General features: G+C 38.9%; 1 protein-coding gene across 1 annotated transcript; it reads right to left on the reverse strand.

Annotated features, from left to right (window-relative positions):
- Positions 1 to 1976: 1976 nt before the first annotated feature.
- On the reverse strand, positions 1977 to 14231 carry cs (citrate synthase). The gene is made up of 11 exons (XM_056384924.1): positions 14064 to 14231; positions 10262 to 10312; positions 9879 to 9986; positions 9062 to 9127; positions 8234 to 8365; positions 7248 to 7436; positions 6765 to 6964; positions 5997 to 6126; positions 4904 to 5005; positions 4153 to 4362; positions 1977 to 4061 (listed from the first exon to the last, which is right to left on the reverse strand). The coding sequence occupies exons 1-11, from the start codon at positions 14112 to 14114 to the stop codon at positions 3891 to 3893; spliced, it is 1410 nt and encodes a 469-aa protein (XP_056240899.1). The 5' UTR covers positions 14115 to 14231; the 3' UTR covers positions 1977 to 3890.
- Between the last annotated feature and the right edge of the window lie 921 nt (positions 14232 to 15152).

Here is a 15152-nt window from a genome sequence, read left to right on the forward strand (position 1 = left end):
CACATAGGAGAGGTGGGTATTTGGACCAACTTCCTTCTTCATCCTGTCAATTGCATTTATTAGGTAGAAGTCAGGCCTCACCAGAATAACCTTGCAACAATGGTAAGAACTGAAGAATCACAAATTCAAATTTAAGCTCTGCAACAGCAGTGCAGAAAGGTAATTGTATTTCAAGATGTACTAGTTTTGTCTCTGGGTATTGCATTCAAAATCTTGTTTACAAAATTCAACCAACCGATGCTATGTGTCTCAACAAAAGACAAGTAACTCAAGGTTTACAGAGTGAGAATGTGCTCATTGACAGAGCAAATATTTTTTTAGGTTATTTTACAGATATGACAGGAATTCTCATAAAAGCCATACAGGTATGAATGGATGGGACACTGACCTCACTCTTCAGTGGTTGTGTATTCAGCTCTGAGAAAAACTTGATGCAATTATTTCCTGTACAGTGAGACCCTAAGCAATGGTAATCAAGCTGTGGAAATGAACAGACATTCAACCCCAGAAAACGTTTTAATTAGTTAGCTTTAATAGGTTAGTTTTCATCTAACACTCTGGCAGCCTGTATGAGAAAGCCTTTGTATCATTATTTTTGCCCTCAGTGCTGTTCACCTGCGGCGCTGACAAGTGCGACCAGGTGGAAAGGAAAAATAAAAAACAAACGAACAAAGACATCCCCCTAAATCCATCCTGAACTGTCATGTCATATGAGACAACATGTTATTGTTCTAGTATGCATTTTCCACAGCAGACAATTTGACTTGTCATAGTAGGAAAAGCACAGGTGTTACTAATAACGACAATACTGTTGACCCTGTGAGCAGGCATGCACAACACCACAACCCTTTAACCAAAGCAGCTAAACTGACCTCAGCTATCATTAATTACATTACTTACAGTTGTACATTTCCCACGAGGGATAAAAAATAATTTAGCAGAAGCAGGGATATATAGACCAAAAAATAAACTCCTGGTGCCTATCATATAATGTACATGCGAATTAAGCATAATAGGCATTTCTAAATGTACAAACTCAACAATATAATCATGCTATTTTCAACACTTTGTTGGTATAAATGTGACTTGAACGGTGGGCTTAAGGGCACGCCTCTTTTTAGGGGCAGTCACCCAGCCCAAAGCCATGACTCTCACCCTGCCGTTCTGGCTTCGCGACAGAGCCTCTCCTCCATTACGTCAAATATTTTTAATTTATTAAATGTACCATTATCGCTAAAGTGGCACCGAGCAACAAAGCTAACAGAGCTGAAGAGTGGGAGGGAGAGAGAGAAGCCGTTTCTTTAAAAAAAACTAGTAGAGCTGAACAGCATGTAAACAACGGAAACTCCAGCAACCGGAAATGAGACGATACGCTTAGTGAAGCACGGCAATAAAACCCATGTTAAGGGTTTCTTTCCACTGAACGCCAGAGGGCTTTTAATTTGAAACGTTTATAGGAAATGTAAAACTAAAAGCAAAAGTAGATGAGAATGTTATCTGTCCCTAAACAGCGATCATGATTTCGCAGAATATGTCAGAGATAGAAAGCATGGGCAGATACTGACCATGTATAGTCTCAGTAACCACAAACTGTCTCTAACAAGGACAACACAAAAAACATGGCAACCGACAGAAAATATACATGTGGTCACCGTTTCATGGTGAAGTTGAGACCGAGATGCACTTCCTCCTAAAATGTAAATCATTCAATGAAATAAGGAACATTTATTATAACCAATTCAATTATGGTTCAATTATCCAAATTTTAATGGGGACAACTCAAAATTAAAAATACTACAATTATACATATCAAACATTGGGAAAAGTTAAGCATTTGGCCGACCAATGGTGTAACATCATCACTAAACTTTGATCACCCACGGGCATTAATGGATGTAGTGGCTGGTCAAACCAAAAAAAGGCCTGCGTTACGTTATGCAATAGTCTAAACAATGAAGAAAATTAGACTAAACAAGTGTTAATAAAAACCTTTATTTTTCATTTTTTGTTAGGTTTTCCAGTATTTGCGCTTCAAGCTTTTCTTGCCCATTTGACCCATCCAGCCCCATCCCCCTAAGTGTTTCTCTGATGAATCCATCTGCAATGAATTCTCCCAGTTATCATGTACAACCTTTATGCTCCTCTACGATCAAAATAACCTCATCTGTTGAACAACCCACCACATGGAAGAACAGTACGATAAAACACAAAACACACCTGATAAAGCCAGAAGTAAGATGGTAGCAGAGCAGAGAGATTCATACATCTGAGTGAGCTACTGACTAACACAGCAAGAGTAGTTTGGAAAAAAAAATGCAAGAACTTAAAACTACACAAAAATGGAGTGTTGACAAACCCAGAGCTTAAGAGCAAGCTTGAAATATTCAAGTGAAACACCTGAAAAACAGCACCGGCTAAGCCCACAGAGCTAGGCAAGAAATCATGTATATACAAGATAGCTGCAGTTTCTTTTTGTTCGTTGTTAACATTTCAGTGACCAGCGAGACTGAACATTACAGTGAGACTGGACACTACTACATTGTGGGTAAACTATGGTAATCATTGTGGTTATTACAAGCAAGTGATCGAGCTCATACATTCAAGCTTTACATATATATACCTATGTACACAAAGTATAAATAAAACCACAAAATGAGAACCCAAAGATTATAGTTTTATACATATTCAACACCAAAAAAAAAAAAACCCTCTGTAAAAGGAACACAATCAACCTAGGGGGGTGTCTACTGCTACAAATTAGGAAATCCAATCAAGCAAGTGCTCATTTTGGAGTAGTTGATGTTTAAAGCGCTCTCCTGTGGGGATGGATAAAGTAACAAACATACACTCATATAAGACAGGACTTTAACAAAGTCCCCCTCTCCCACCTTTCATTCAAGCTTGCTCTTAAGGATTTACTACAGGCTGCCAATTACAACACCCTTTGCTCAAATCTTTATTATTAGTTACTGTACATTATACTTGATTCTTGACCATTCATAAGACCATTTGAGCAGAGGCCCATTACAAATAGGAAAGCATGTTAATGAAAATAGACAAGACAGTTATTTTGATCATAGAGGTAATACAGGTCATCATTAAAAAAAAAAACAACTACAACTTGGAGAAAAAGGGGACACCAAAGATTTAAAGGGGCAGTATCTTTTAACTGAGTTTCATGCTTTTGAATGTTTATCTTGAACAGCTTTGTTAATTTTTATAGTGAGGACCTTCTTTTTCTAAACTGGAGTGTTCATAAATGGGAGTGAAATGCGTTGATAGACTGGGTGGGATGACATCTGGGAACATTGCATAGAAAAAAAACTAAATAGAGCCTTAATTAGGAAAAAAGTTATTTTGCTTGGGGATGTCCTCTAAAACAAATCACTGCATTAGCCAAAAGCAGCAAAGGTTGAGTCAGGTATTTAACTTTAGATCTTTGAATAAATACAAAAGGAAGTGTAATTCACTCCCACAATTCCCTTTGAATGCCACTGCCTATTCATAGTTCAGACCCAGTGCTCAATGACAAACACGCAGGCACTGCACAGGGGAAAATCTTAGCGATGCTAGCAGACTTATAATAGTACATAGTTTGAGCCTACTATGGGTTGCATTTATGTGTGTCTTAAGTTTTCACCTCACATGCTCCAAATATGGAGACGTGCTGGGAAAACTTGTCAGTGGTTACCTAAAGACACTAAAACACTAATGTGTGACAATTTAAAAGGCCCTTCTTTTGCGAAATGACATTAAAAGCGTACTGTCTCTTTGAATCCCATTGAATCCCTGGGGTTGGAAATGACAGGGGGTCAACTTGTGTCTGCCTTTTGATATTTCCATCTCCTCCCACCCTTCACACTAACCCCTAGCTCCTTTCAGGTGGTTCTTCAGCCTGACTTAGCTCCCACCAGTGTCATCAGTCCATCTGTGCTCATGGACTTGGGGCGCTCCAATGGGAAGCCCAAAGCTCTACTCCACACCAGCTGAGCCAGCACACCGAGGGCTCGGGACACACCGAAGAGCACAGTGTAGTAATTCATCTCAGTCATTCCATAATACTGCAGACAGGGAAAAAAGAGATGGGCACATCAGCATCTGTTGACCGTAGCATGACAAATACATGATTAAAAGCCATCACATGCCTCTTACCTGAAGCAGCACGCCACTGTGAGCGTCCACATTGGGCCAGGGGTTCTTGGCCTTACCCTGCTCCAGGAGCACATTGGGCACAATCTTGTAAAGCTGGGCAACCAACTTGAACATGGGGTCATTGGGAAGATGCTTCAGGGCAAATTCACGCTGGCAGGTGTAACGTGGGTCAGTCTTCCTCAGGACAGCGTGGCCATAGCCTGGCACCACCTACAACCAAGAGAGAGGGAAAATTCTCCTGAACTTTTGAACCATTAAAACCCAATCACCCTTAATTTCTTTTTAAATGCTTTCTGAATTGAGGAATAATTCAATGTTTATGTCATGAGAGTTAATGTAATTATGAGTTTCTGAATTGTAAATAACATTCAAGTCAACATCCAAGTCATTATTACTCCTGGGAAATCTCCAATATATCTGACTTGGCACTTAACAATATGGAAGTGCCTGAAAGCCAAACAAATTAGGATGTGTCACATTAGCTAAATACCATCATTCAATCTAACAAACCCAAGATTAATGGATGTGGTGTTATAATGTCAATGCACTGTAGTCCTCACATGACGATTTTATAATCATACAACTGTCTTGATGGCTTGATTGCAGCATTAGGCCATCCTAAAAGAAAATAATGGCATGGCATATGGCCCCTGACATCCAGGTTTACACACCATAACAGTATGGTTTTTCATGAAAACGCAAAAATGAATTCCAGTAAGTACAACTGATTGAAGAAGTGATGCGCCTTTACCCTTCCAGACTTAAGTGTGTTCCAGATGTAATCCCTCATCCTCTCATCAGACACCTCTCCTCCCAATTCCTTCTGCAGGGCAGTCAGCCACACCAGCACCTCCTGTGAGATGCAGAAGACACATTGCACATTGATGAGTTATTACCTAGATTTGGAAAAGCTTTATAGTCATTATACACAATTGTCATTCATTCTAAGTAGCACAAAGTACATGATTATGGCACTTTACCTGGATATTATCTGAGCTTGTGTGGCTTTTCAGTAATAATACTGCAGCAGCAGAAACAAGCAAATCCCATTTCACACAATCAATTTCCTCTGTATATGTTCTGGGATTTTTTTTTTTTTTTTTTTAATTTAAAAAAAGCCCTTTGTCATTTTACTATAAAACTCTCTCAATATGTCAACATCATCAGTATGTGAGCCAATTAACAATTAAAACTGTCATCTTGAACACTTATTAACTCTTGGGTGCTGTTGTTCATTTACTGAAGGTGGTATAGGGAACTTTCACAGCTAATGGGTTTACTGTAGCTGGTGTGAGCTTCCCCAAGTAATGGCAATTAAGCTCTGGAGATTAACAGTCATCTAACTCCAGAATAAATGTTATAATCCGACACTGAGACAGCCTGTATCAGACAGCCTTAGGGTCATAATTCTTGCCCTCAGTGCTGTTCATTTGTCAGGGAAAAAAAACTCCATTCTGAACTGTCGTCATATATGACAAGAGTTAACATGCTATTCTTCCATTAGGTCTTTTTTCTTTTTACAGCAGAAATTTGAACTTGTTATAATGAGAAAAGCACAGGTGTTACTTATAACATTAACGATGGCTCAGATCTATTCAAGTCTCCCAGTAAGCCATGATAGTGTGACTCTGACTTAGCATACACAATAGCAGGTCCCTGAAACTGTAGCTGCTAAGTGGAATTCAGCCATAATAATAGCATTTGTGTTTTTCCTACGGTGACATGTCTAAATGTCTCCCAAGGAATGCCAAAAACCACTGCTTTACAGCAACCTCTGAAGCCAGAAAAACTGGCTTTTCTACATGTGAAAACACAGTGAAAATGGTGATTTGCTTGGTACAAACCTGATTGGCCAGGCCATGCAGAGGACCAGCCAGACCATTCATCGCGGCACTGAAGGACAGGTAGGGGTCAGACAGGGCACTACCCACCAAGTGGCTGGTGTGGGCACTGACATTGCCTCCTTCATGATCACTGTAACATTAAAAAATAAATAAATAAATAAATAAAAATCATGTTGACTCAGGGATTATGGCATCCATTGCATTGCAAAACTCAGTTTTTATTGGACACTGCCATCAAGCCACTAACTTAAATATGAAGAGTGACTGATCTACCCTTTGTGCACTTCTTCATGTGCAGTCTAAATGTTAAATACATGTATATGTGGGGACTGCATGGCTAAACTGGTGACCAATGCTATTGGGCCATTATTCCAGAGAAAATATAATAATATTTCCAAACACTTTTGTTCTTTTTCCTTGTGAAATCCTGGATATCATATGCCATTATAAATCTTGTGTTTTAACATCTTACAACTATGTGTTCTCACTTTAACATATTATCCCTGGGATTCTTTTCGGCATGAAAATCCATGAATAAAATCATAATTTTAGTCCTTGCACAAAGAAAACTGATTCATATGTTTGCAGAACATGTAGTTTTTCAAACACTTGCATCAAAGCTAAATGTATAACTTATATCAAAAATGCATGACTCTGATTAAAGTGTGAACAGAAACAGAGATGGAGCAGAAATCCTCATAAAATGCTAAGACTCATTTAAAAAAATAAAGCTAGTTGATAATCTATTAGAGGCTTTTCAAGCAGCACCTGTGAATGGTGAGGTAGAGCCTCATTAGCTCAGTGAACTGGGTATCACTGTAGCCCAGCATGTTGGTGAAGTTGTGGGACCAGTCCAGGTTGGAGTCGATGGCTCCGATGCTGCTGCCTTCGCGATACAGGTTGCGATAGATCTTGGCAGCAATGCAGGGCAGCTTGGCAATCAAATCCATGGAGTCTTCATAGACAAACTAAGAGAGGCAATGTAAGAGGATTAGGAAAGAGTACAGGAAACCAGACCAGAAGTCTACAGCCATTCTAGCAGTTCTGTGAGACTGTAAAGCTATACAACAACAAAAAAAGTTGGATTGATGTAAAATTGATTTTTTTATCTGAGGACAATGCCTGTACCAAATTCAATTGCAATCCAGTTGTGTGAAGATATTTCATTCTGAATCCACAGACCAGTATTTCTATCCATGGTGCCAAGCTACAAGTATGATTTAAGATTAGTTGAAATACATGTTAACTCACCTCCCAGTACTTGGTCTTGTGGACACCCTCAGAGTAAGCCCGTGCAAAGCTGCTCTCACTGTTCAGAGCTGTGATGGCAGCACTGAACTGAGACATGGGGTGCAGGTTTGTGGGGAAATTATCCAACATGGTGACAACGTGAGAGGGAAGTGCTGCCCTCTTTGCCCACTCTTTGGACACCCAGTTCACCTGGAGGAAGAGAAGCTCATATCATAAGCGAGTGACCTGCATCAACTTTACAAGGCATTTACAAGTGCTACAGACACATGTACACAGTTAGTGTAGTAACTTTGCTTTCCTGCCAAATATTATATACAATCATTATGGCAAAGAAAGGGTCTTAGCTGGTCTTTGTACAAGTGTAACAAATGTTTTGTTAAGGAGGAAAAGTTATCCTCTTTAGTTGACTTATGAATCAATAGCAGATGCATTAAAATGCTTAATATCAGATTTTAAAAAAGGGTAAAGATGTGAAAGCTATTCTTTCAGTGAAAAGTTGTTGTCAGCTAGAAAGGTGAAGGCTTATCACTTAGGTTGTCCTTACATCACTCTTCCAGGAGATACTTGGCAGCAATAAAATGCCTAATCAAAAAGGTAAAGACTGCATCTTGTTTCACAGTCATAAAACAATCTAGTTTAAAAAGAAACAAGTTTTTTGGAGTCATATATAGCCATTTGCAGTGCTTATGCTGTAAAACATCTTGTGATGCACTTTCCCATGTTTATATCAATCTGACAAATCATGTGGTGCCTCACATATTACTTAGACCATAAACTAATCTATGACAAAAGTCAACTTCATCTGTTATTCTGCAGGAATATTCCATTTTGATAATGCTGACATTGTGGGGAAATTCTGTAAAAGTCTGATGGTGTCTGAGATAGCAGCACTGACAGATGGATAGAAAACATGAACAGCTGCACAGTCATCCCTTATTATAACTTTAAAGTACAACAAATAGCTCTAGTGCTCCTCTCCCACTCACCTGCTCCTCAGTGGGCACCTGCCCTGTGACCAGCAGCCAGAAGAGGCCCTCGGGCAGCGGCTCCTCACCTCCTGGAGCTTTAGGCAGCAACTTCTGACACTCTGGAATGCTGTAGCCCCGAAAACGGATACCCTGTTTATCAATGGGGGGAGAGAGGAAAAGACTAAATATTGGTTGTGATTAAAAAAGACAGCCAAATTCTCCTGAAAGGCACCATCAAGTGAGTGTTGGTGAACTGCCAACATGAGTTTTAGTTCTACCAATGAATTTGGATGATTAAGTATCACAGTCCCTGTGGGGGCCTGCTAACAAGATATATGAAAACAAATCCATTATGCTACTGAAAGCTCTCAGTTTCAGTAAGAAAGCAATCAAGGTAAGTGCCTATGAGACGGGATGGTCTCCAAAGGACCAGGAGAGCTCAAATTATAGCCACTGTTCGAATGTCTGATACAGAATGAGGCTTATACAGACATCTGCCGTTTAAGTAATCCAGTAACAATAATCAGCCAATAGGGTTTGGCATTCCACAGAACTTAGACAACAATCTGATATGCATCCATTCCATTTTCTTAAGAACTGTATGTATTAAGAAAAGTGGCACATTTTATGGTTGAAAAATCAACTTCTCAGAAGTCACTGGTAGACACTCTATGTAATGGTGACATTGTTTCTGAATGACCTCAAACTCATTTTGCCATTTTTGTCCTGCAATATCTTGTTACTGATCTGTCGATACACACACATCCTTATCAACAAATCTGCAATAAACTAACATTAGGTGATGTCTCTGCCAGGCAGATATTGTGGCCTAGCTCTAATACTGACCTCCTCAGGATCCAAAACAGAGGTCTCATACACCAGACCCTTCATCCCTCTCATACCTCCATAGACCTGTGGATGAAAAGACACAAACCACACGATGACATTACAGACTGAAAACTGGTTTGTTAACACCAACTACAGTTATTCAGCACTGGATCTTCAAAGTGAAAATCTACTGATTGTTAATATAATATTTCTGAGGCTCAACAGTTGTTATCAAGTATTTTACAAAGCCTGGAAGAATTAACCAAAAATCACATTAAACTTTATGTCTGTAATACCATGCATTGAAATAAGAGAATGCATTTGAATACTGATAAATACATTTACATGACAAGGACAGGCAACGGCTGAATGCTTACTTGTTGTTTGACAGTGAAACAGACCCAGTGACCCAACAAATGTTTCTAAAATCCCCATGGCTACCAGTCAGAGGTCATAGGTAAAGTGAGAGATAAACAGAAATTGTTGCATTGGTGTGTATGTGTGTGTATATGCAGTTGTGTGAGTCTGAAATTGGCAGTGTGCAGCAGAGGTATGAGTGACTCAGCTAAAATGTCTCTTTTGGCAGGAAGCAGTTCATATTGTGACCTCTGAGGGAGATGACCAAACAGTGATACCTGACACAGTAAATACTGCTGGGCAGGCCTAGACGGATTAGGTGAGGCCATCATGCCATGTCTAATCTGCATAATGGCTGGCGGCCCACATGCTCATTTCTAAATTAATATAGTGGATAACAAGAATCTGACTTGGTTTCTAACTCGTCTGTAGTTCTCATTTTACTCTGGTCTTTTAACACATCTCAAGAGTTACTCACCATGTCAACATTAATCTGTCCTATGTTGGTTTTGCCATATTGTTGTTTGAAGTTCTTGATCCTGGTCTGTTCTTTAGGGATGAGGTCAGCCAGAACATCCTTCAGATTCTGTCAAATCAACATTTAATCAGTGATGCCCTGGATCAAACATTTGATATATTTAATATAAAAAACATTCCTCTTATGTGAACTGGGTTTAATTAGACTTTATGTGAACATTTCAGAGAGAAAAAATTGATGCGTAGCTTGACAACACAGTTTTTTTTAGTACTCAAGAAAACACAGTGCTTTTTTTTTTTACTTATCCACTTACACTACAAAATACAAATCTGGAAAAAATTGAAGCAAGCAGACAAACTTGGAGTTTAACTCAGCGTACTTACTGTTGTTGATGCGCTGGCATTTCTGGCAGCCACAAGGAAGTAGGTGGCATTCTGTGGAACAGAAAAAGAAATAATAAAATTTTGAGTATTAGTATGATGTGACATGACATGATGAACTCTAATAAAAAATGTATGGTCACAGCGGCATTTCTAGACTATAAAAGATACTGAGACAATTTTGCAGCAGCTCAAACTATTTTGCACAATAACACAATACTGTTGTGACTTCCTATTAGTCTGACTGAAATGACCTTCCACCCTTGTTAACATGGCAGACTTCAGCACTGTTTGTTTATTGGTTCTCTAGTTCAAAGCAGCTATGAATTTAATAAACTCATGTAGACAATCGCCCTTAAGTAGTTTCGGAGTAGTGAGAAATTTACAGGTTCTTTCTGACTATTTTGCATTGAGCTGAGACTGACCATTTATCCTGCAATACATAACTGCTGTTAATTCAAGCAATTAACTAAGGATGTTAATTGTTAAGCCTTCCTTCCATTTATTGCCAAGCACTTTATTCCTCCCCTCTGCATAGCCTCAATTCTTCTGGGCATCATCTCAAAAAAGGTTTTCAATTTGTCTCCATTTTATCCCTGTTGTACTGAGTTGCCTGGTGGTTACTTACAACCATAATTTAAATTTAAAATAAGCTGAGGGGAGGTGGTTGGGTAGATCAGTACAAACAGCTGCAACAAGTAACTACTAGCATCAGCAGAGGCATAGTGATTACCCAACTAAAAAATTTCATTCACAAACTGAAGGCTTTTAACAGACTGCAAATGAAGTGAACATGTTGTTAGTCATAAAAATATTTTTCCACTTCTACCAGAAAGTATAGGGTGTGTCAATAAAAAAATAAACATGCCACACAATCATAGTACCAGTTTACGTCAATATGTATGATTGATTAATGTGCTCATGTGGCTTCCAGTTTTCCATAATTCTGATGCAAGTCCCAATTTCTTTTAACTATAATATAAACATTTACTATTGTAAGACACAGCTACGAATAGACTTCTTCTTTGGATCTAGCCCTTGGTAAAACAGTCTTCCATAAAAGGCTTCCTAGCTTCCAATCCAGAGTGAGTCAGCCCAACCAGTCACAGCTTATTTGTGTCATGCAAGGTGATGAAATATGTGATATTCAGAAAGGTTGTCTGCTGCTTAACTCCTTCATGTCAAGACGTTAAAGGAAAGGACCAATAGTTTCTAATGTGAATGTATATGCTGATTGAAGAGGCTTTAAATGGAAATAAACACCTTGTATTGACATACTGTGAAGTTAATTGCAAAAAAATAAAACCAAGGTAAATTAAGTGCATTTTTCATGGTAATTTTTGCATGACTGAGACAAGTCCCAAACAATCTGAAAATTAGGAGCATTGATTAGTCAATTAGTTTGTTAAATGAATTAATCAGCATCTATTTTGAAAATTCTTAATCTTGTTGCTTGATTTGCTGCTTTTCCTGGTCTTACATTATACTAAACTGAATAATTGATGGTTTTCAACTCTTGGTCAGACAAGACATTTGATGAAGTCAACTTGAGCTCCAATGAATTGTGATACTCATTCTTCGCAGTGTTTTCTGCTTAATCGAGAAAATACTCAACAGATTAATGGATACTGGAAATAATTATTTGTTGTAGACTGACTGGAAATATACAGGTGATTTACAATTCTTCCTTTCTAGCTTGACATTCATGAAAAGGTTAGCAGGTATTTCACCAAGAGAACTATGTGATGTCGACAGAAAAATCCACCATTACACACTGAGAAACCAAACATTTCTATATAATTAATGATTTTTAAGCCTTATACTGCTTTTTAATCCTTATACTGGTGCCAGAACTGGGACAAGATGAGAGGATGTAAGAGAGATTAAAAGCCACTGGCCCTGGTTCTGAAAGTGTTTGGAGGAGACTAATCTTGTTGGAAGCTCAGTGACAGTAGTGAGAAGTCAAGCCTGCTGCTGCTCACAACAGTAACAGGACTCCTCTGCCAGCTTATTAAAATCATCAATGGGTGAGGGAGGAGTCTCGGGGACAGGTGACAGCTGGCTCTGCTCCAAGTGGGATCCCCCTCCCCATAACCGCAACTGGTGGGAGTGGATAAACGCCCAACAAGGCTCACCGAAACAAAAGGTAGGATCCTGCGTCACCACACAAACACACTCTACACAGCTGAGAGATTACGTAACAGCTCAGGGTCTTAAATATAGAGCGCCAGTTTCACTCAGTCACTCCCAACTTCCATCGGCCTGGGAGAGAGGTTAGTTCAAATACAGTGCGGAGAAGGGTAAAGGAGTCAAACAGCAGGCTGCGTTTAAAAGAAACATGTCAAATTCTTGATGTACAAATGGCTTAACATTCTCTTAAATCAACAAATCTAACCACACGACCTGGCTGGAAGAAGAAATACTGTTGAAGGCCAACTCACATTTGTTTTGTGTCTGTTAATGACACACAACTGCTATATGGAAAAACGTGAAAATCTTGTAATGAGCATTTATTGAATCCACATTTCCACACCCCACACTGCACTTCTACGAATCAAATTTTGATATTTAACTATTTCAACACAGTGAAATCTACAGATAATAAAATCAAATTTCTCCCCAAAAAACTGATATTATCTGAACACCATGAGACATCCACATTTATACTGTCCTTGCTCTCAACATGCAAATCACATGATTTTGAGAAATAGCTCAGGGACAAAACATTTTATGGTCAAAGAATGTTATGTAAGAACAAAAAAAACAGCTTACTAATAAATCTCCTGAGCAAAGATTACAACTGATAAGAGAGAAAGGGTGAGTGTGACATAGGTTAGCTGCACATAATTACAAGACCGATAACAGGGGCACAAAACCCCTTGGTTTGTACAGTTCAAGGAAGGACACCTCCCCAATCACAGATTACTTGCAACAGGAAAGGAACAAGAAAAAAATACTTAGACAGTGGGTAACAGAAGCTGATATGAGGCTCATTAAGTGTATGTAGTCTAGGCAGAGAGGTCAGTGGAGTAAGACAGTAGGTTACAGTCAGTGGAAGGTTACTTTATCACTGATGGGCAGCCAAGCATACTTATAAGTTAACTATTAAAGCAATTACCATTCTATAATCACAAGCCTAAAATGGAAAGATCTGCCAAAAGACATTAGGTATTTTAAACTGATGTTAGATGCCTGATTCCCCACTAAAACAATTGAATGTACGGTGTTAAATCTCAAGTGTTGAATTGCCGTTTAAGATTAAGATAAAATATAGGAAATTTTGGACGTCATTAAATGATGTGACATTAGATAACTTGATGAAATCTTAACGTGAAGGTCAACAGGGGTTGGGAGAAAACACAAAGTTGAAGGTGAATTTAAAAGCAATTACAGTGTCTGTAACGGGTCTAAAACATTTATACCTTACTATTTAGAAAGAAAGGGAAAAGTTAACACGGTCTAGTAACTGCTGATTAAAGAAACATGGTCCAGGCTGTGACAATACCAGGCCAGCAAAAAGATCAGTGGTACGTTAGCTAACAAAACTGAAGTTCACAAACAGTACAACTCAATAGCATCATTTTATATCATAGCAAGGAGAAAAGACGACTATTAAAACAATTTAAACTGTTTTATCAGTTAATAGCCGCGCACCTGGCCAACTGCATTTCACAATGTGGTTCACAGGGCTAAGCTGGCTAACGTTAACTAGCCTACCATTCCGTCGTTAGCCGTTAGCTTCCAAAGTAACGGCCACAGCTTTGACTGACAAAGACGGCATCGAGGTAGTTTTTCGTCCTCTTACCTTTGAATTGAGGAGTTTAGGCGCTAGCCTGCTGACCGTTAGGAAGGACATTGTATCTGTGTAAAAGTGTTATTTCCACTTATTCTTCACAACTAGGGACGCCGCTGCCAGTGCACCGCGGAGCTGGTTGAAGGTGCCCCTCCAGAAAGCAGAAGGTTGAAGAGGGATTCAGGCCTGCAAGTAGCAGTATTGTTCATTGGACGATGCGCCGGATCGCTACAATGGCGTAGAGGGATCTGATTGGCTAGAGTACTACAGGGCTAATGCTGATTGGATAGAGGCAATTCTTCTGTATGTGACGACAGCTGGTGATCAGGGTCTGTTCAAGAACAGGTTTTATAAAGCCTGTGCATAGTTCCATTGAGTTAAATAAAAGTACCGCGATACTGAGCAAAGTTCACGAATTACCTGCTCTAAATGACTCTCTTGTACTTATCTTTATATATAAAGTTTAAGTGCAAGTACTCCCTTTGCTCAGGTGTAATTAAAGGGCATATTGTGATTCCAATTGGATGGACTCTGAGCCCAAACCCTGATAATGACAAGTCTCACCATAATCAAAATGTGGTATCAAGATCAGTAACATAGTGAATTCATTATCTGAGCTTAATAACAGCTTCATGAAAAACAATATACTGTCTAGTCTTAGATCAAACTAATGCTGTCTAATACAACAGTCCTGCAATAAATCCTCCCTTCATGGAGGTTATAATGTTCAGTTTTTGTTTAAACTGTTTCAGAGGAGTTGATTCAACTGTATGATCATCTTGAAGGCTGCAGTTTGTGTGATGTTGAAATAGCATTATTCATAGAGGTGTTTCTGTTATTTTAGCCCACATCATTGATGGGATGTACAAAATAAAGAAACACCTGTCTGTCTAACAACACAGTTAGACAGCACTACAAACTGCAGCCTCAAAAATGACAAAACCTTTGAAACAGGTTCAACAAAAATTGTACTGTAACTACCATGAGGGGAGGATTTATTGTCAGACTACATTAGTTTTTGCTACGTGTTCCTAATAACTGAGCATATATATTATTTATATCTGTAGTGGCATGTTCTTGGCATTTGTTATTGGCATATGT

Source organism: Seriola aureovittata, chromosome 9 (assembly GCF_021018895.1).
Source record: "Seriola aureovittata isolate HTS-2021-v1 ecotype China chromosome 9, ASM2101889v1, whole genome shotgun sequence".
Classification (NCBI taxonomy): domain Eukaryota; kingdom Metazoa; phylum Chordata; class Actinopteri; order Carangiformes; family Carangidae; genus Seriola; species Seriola aureovittata.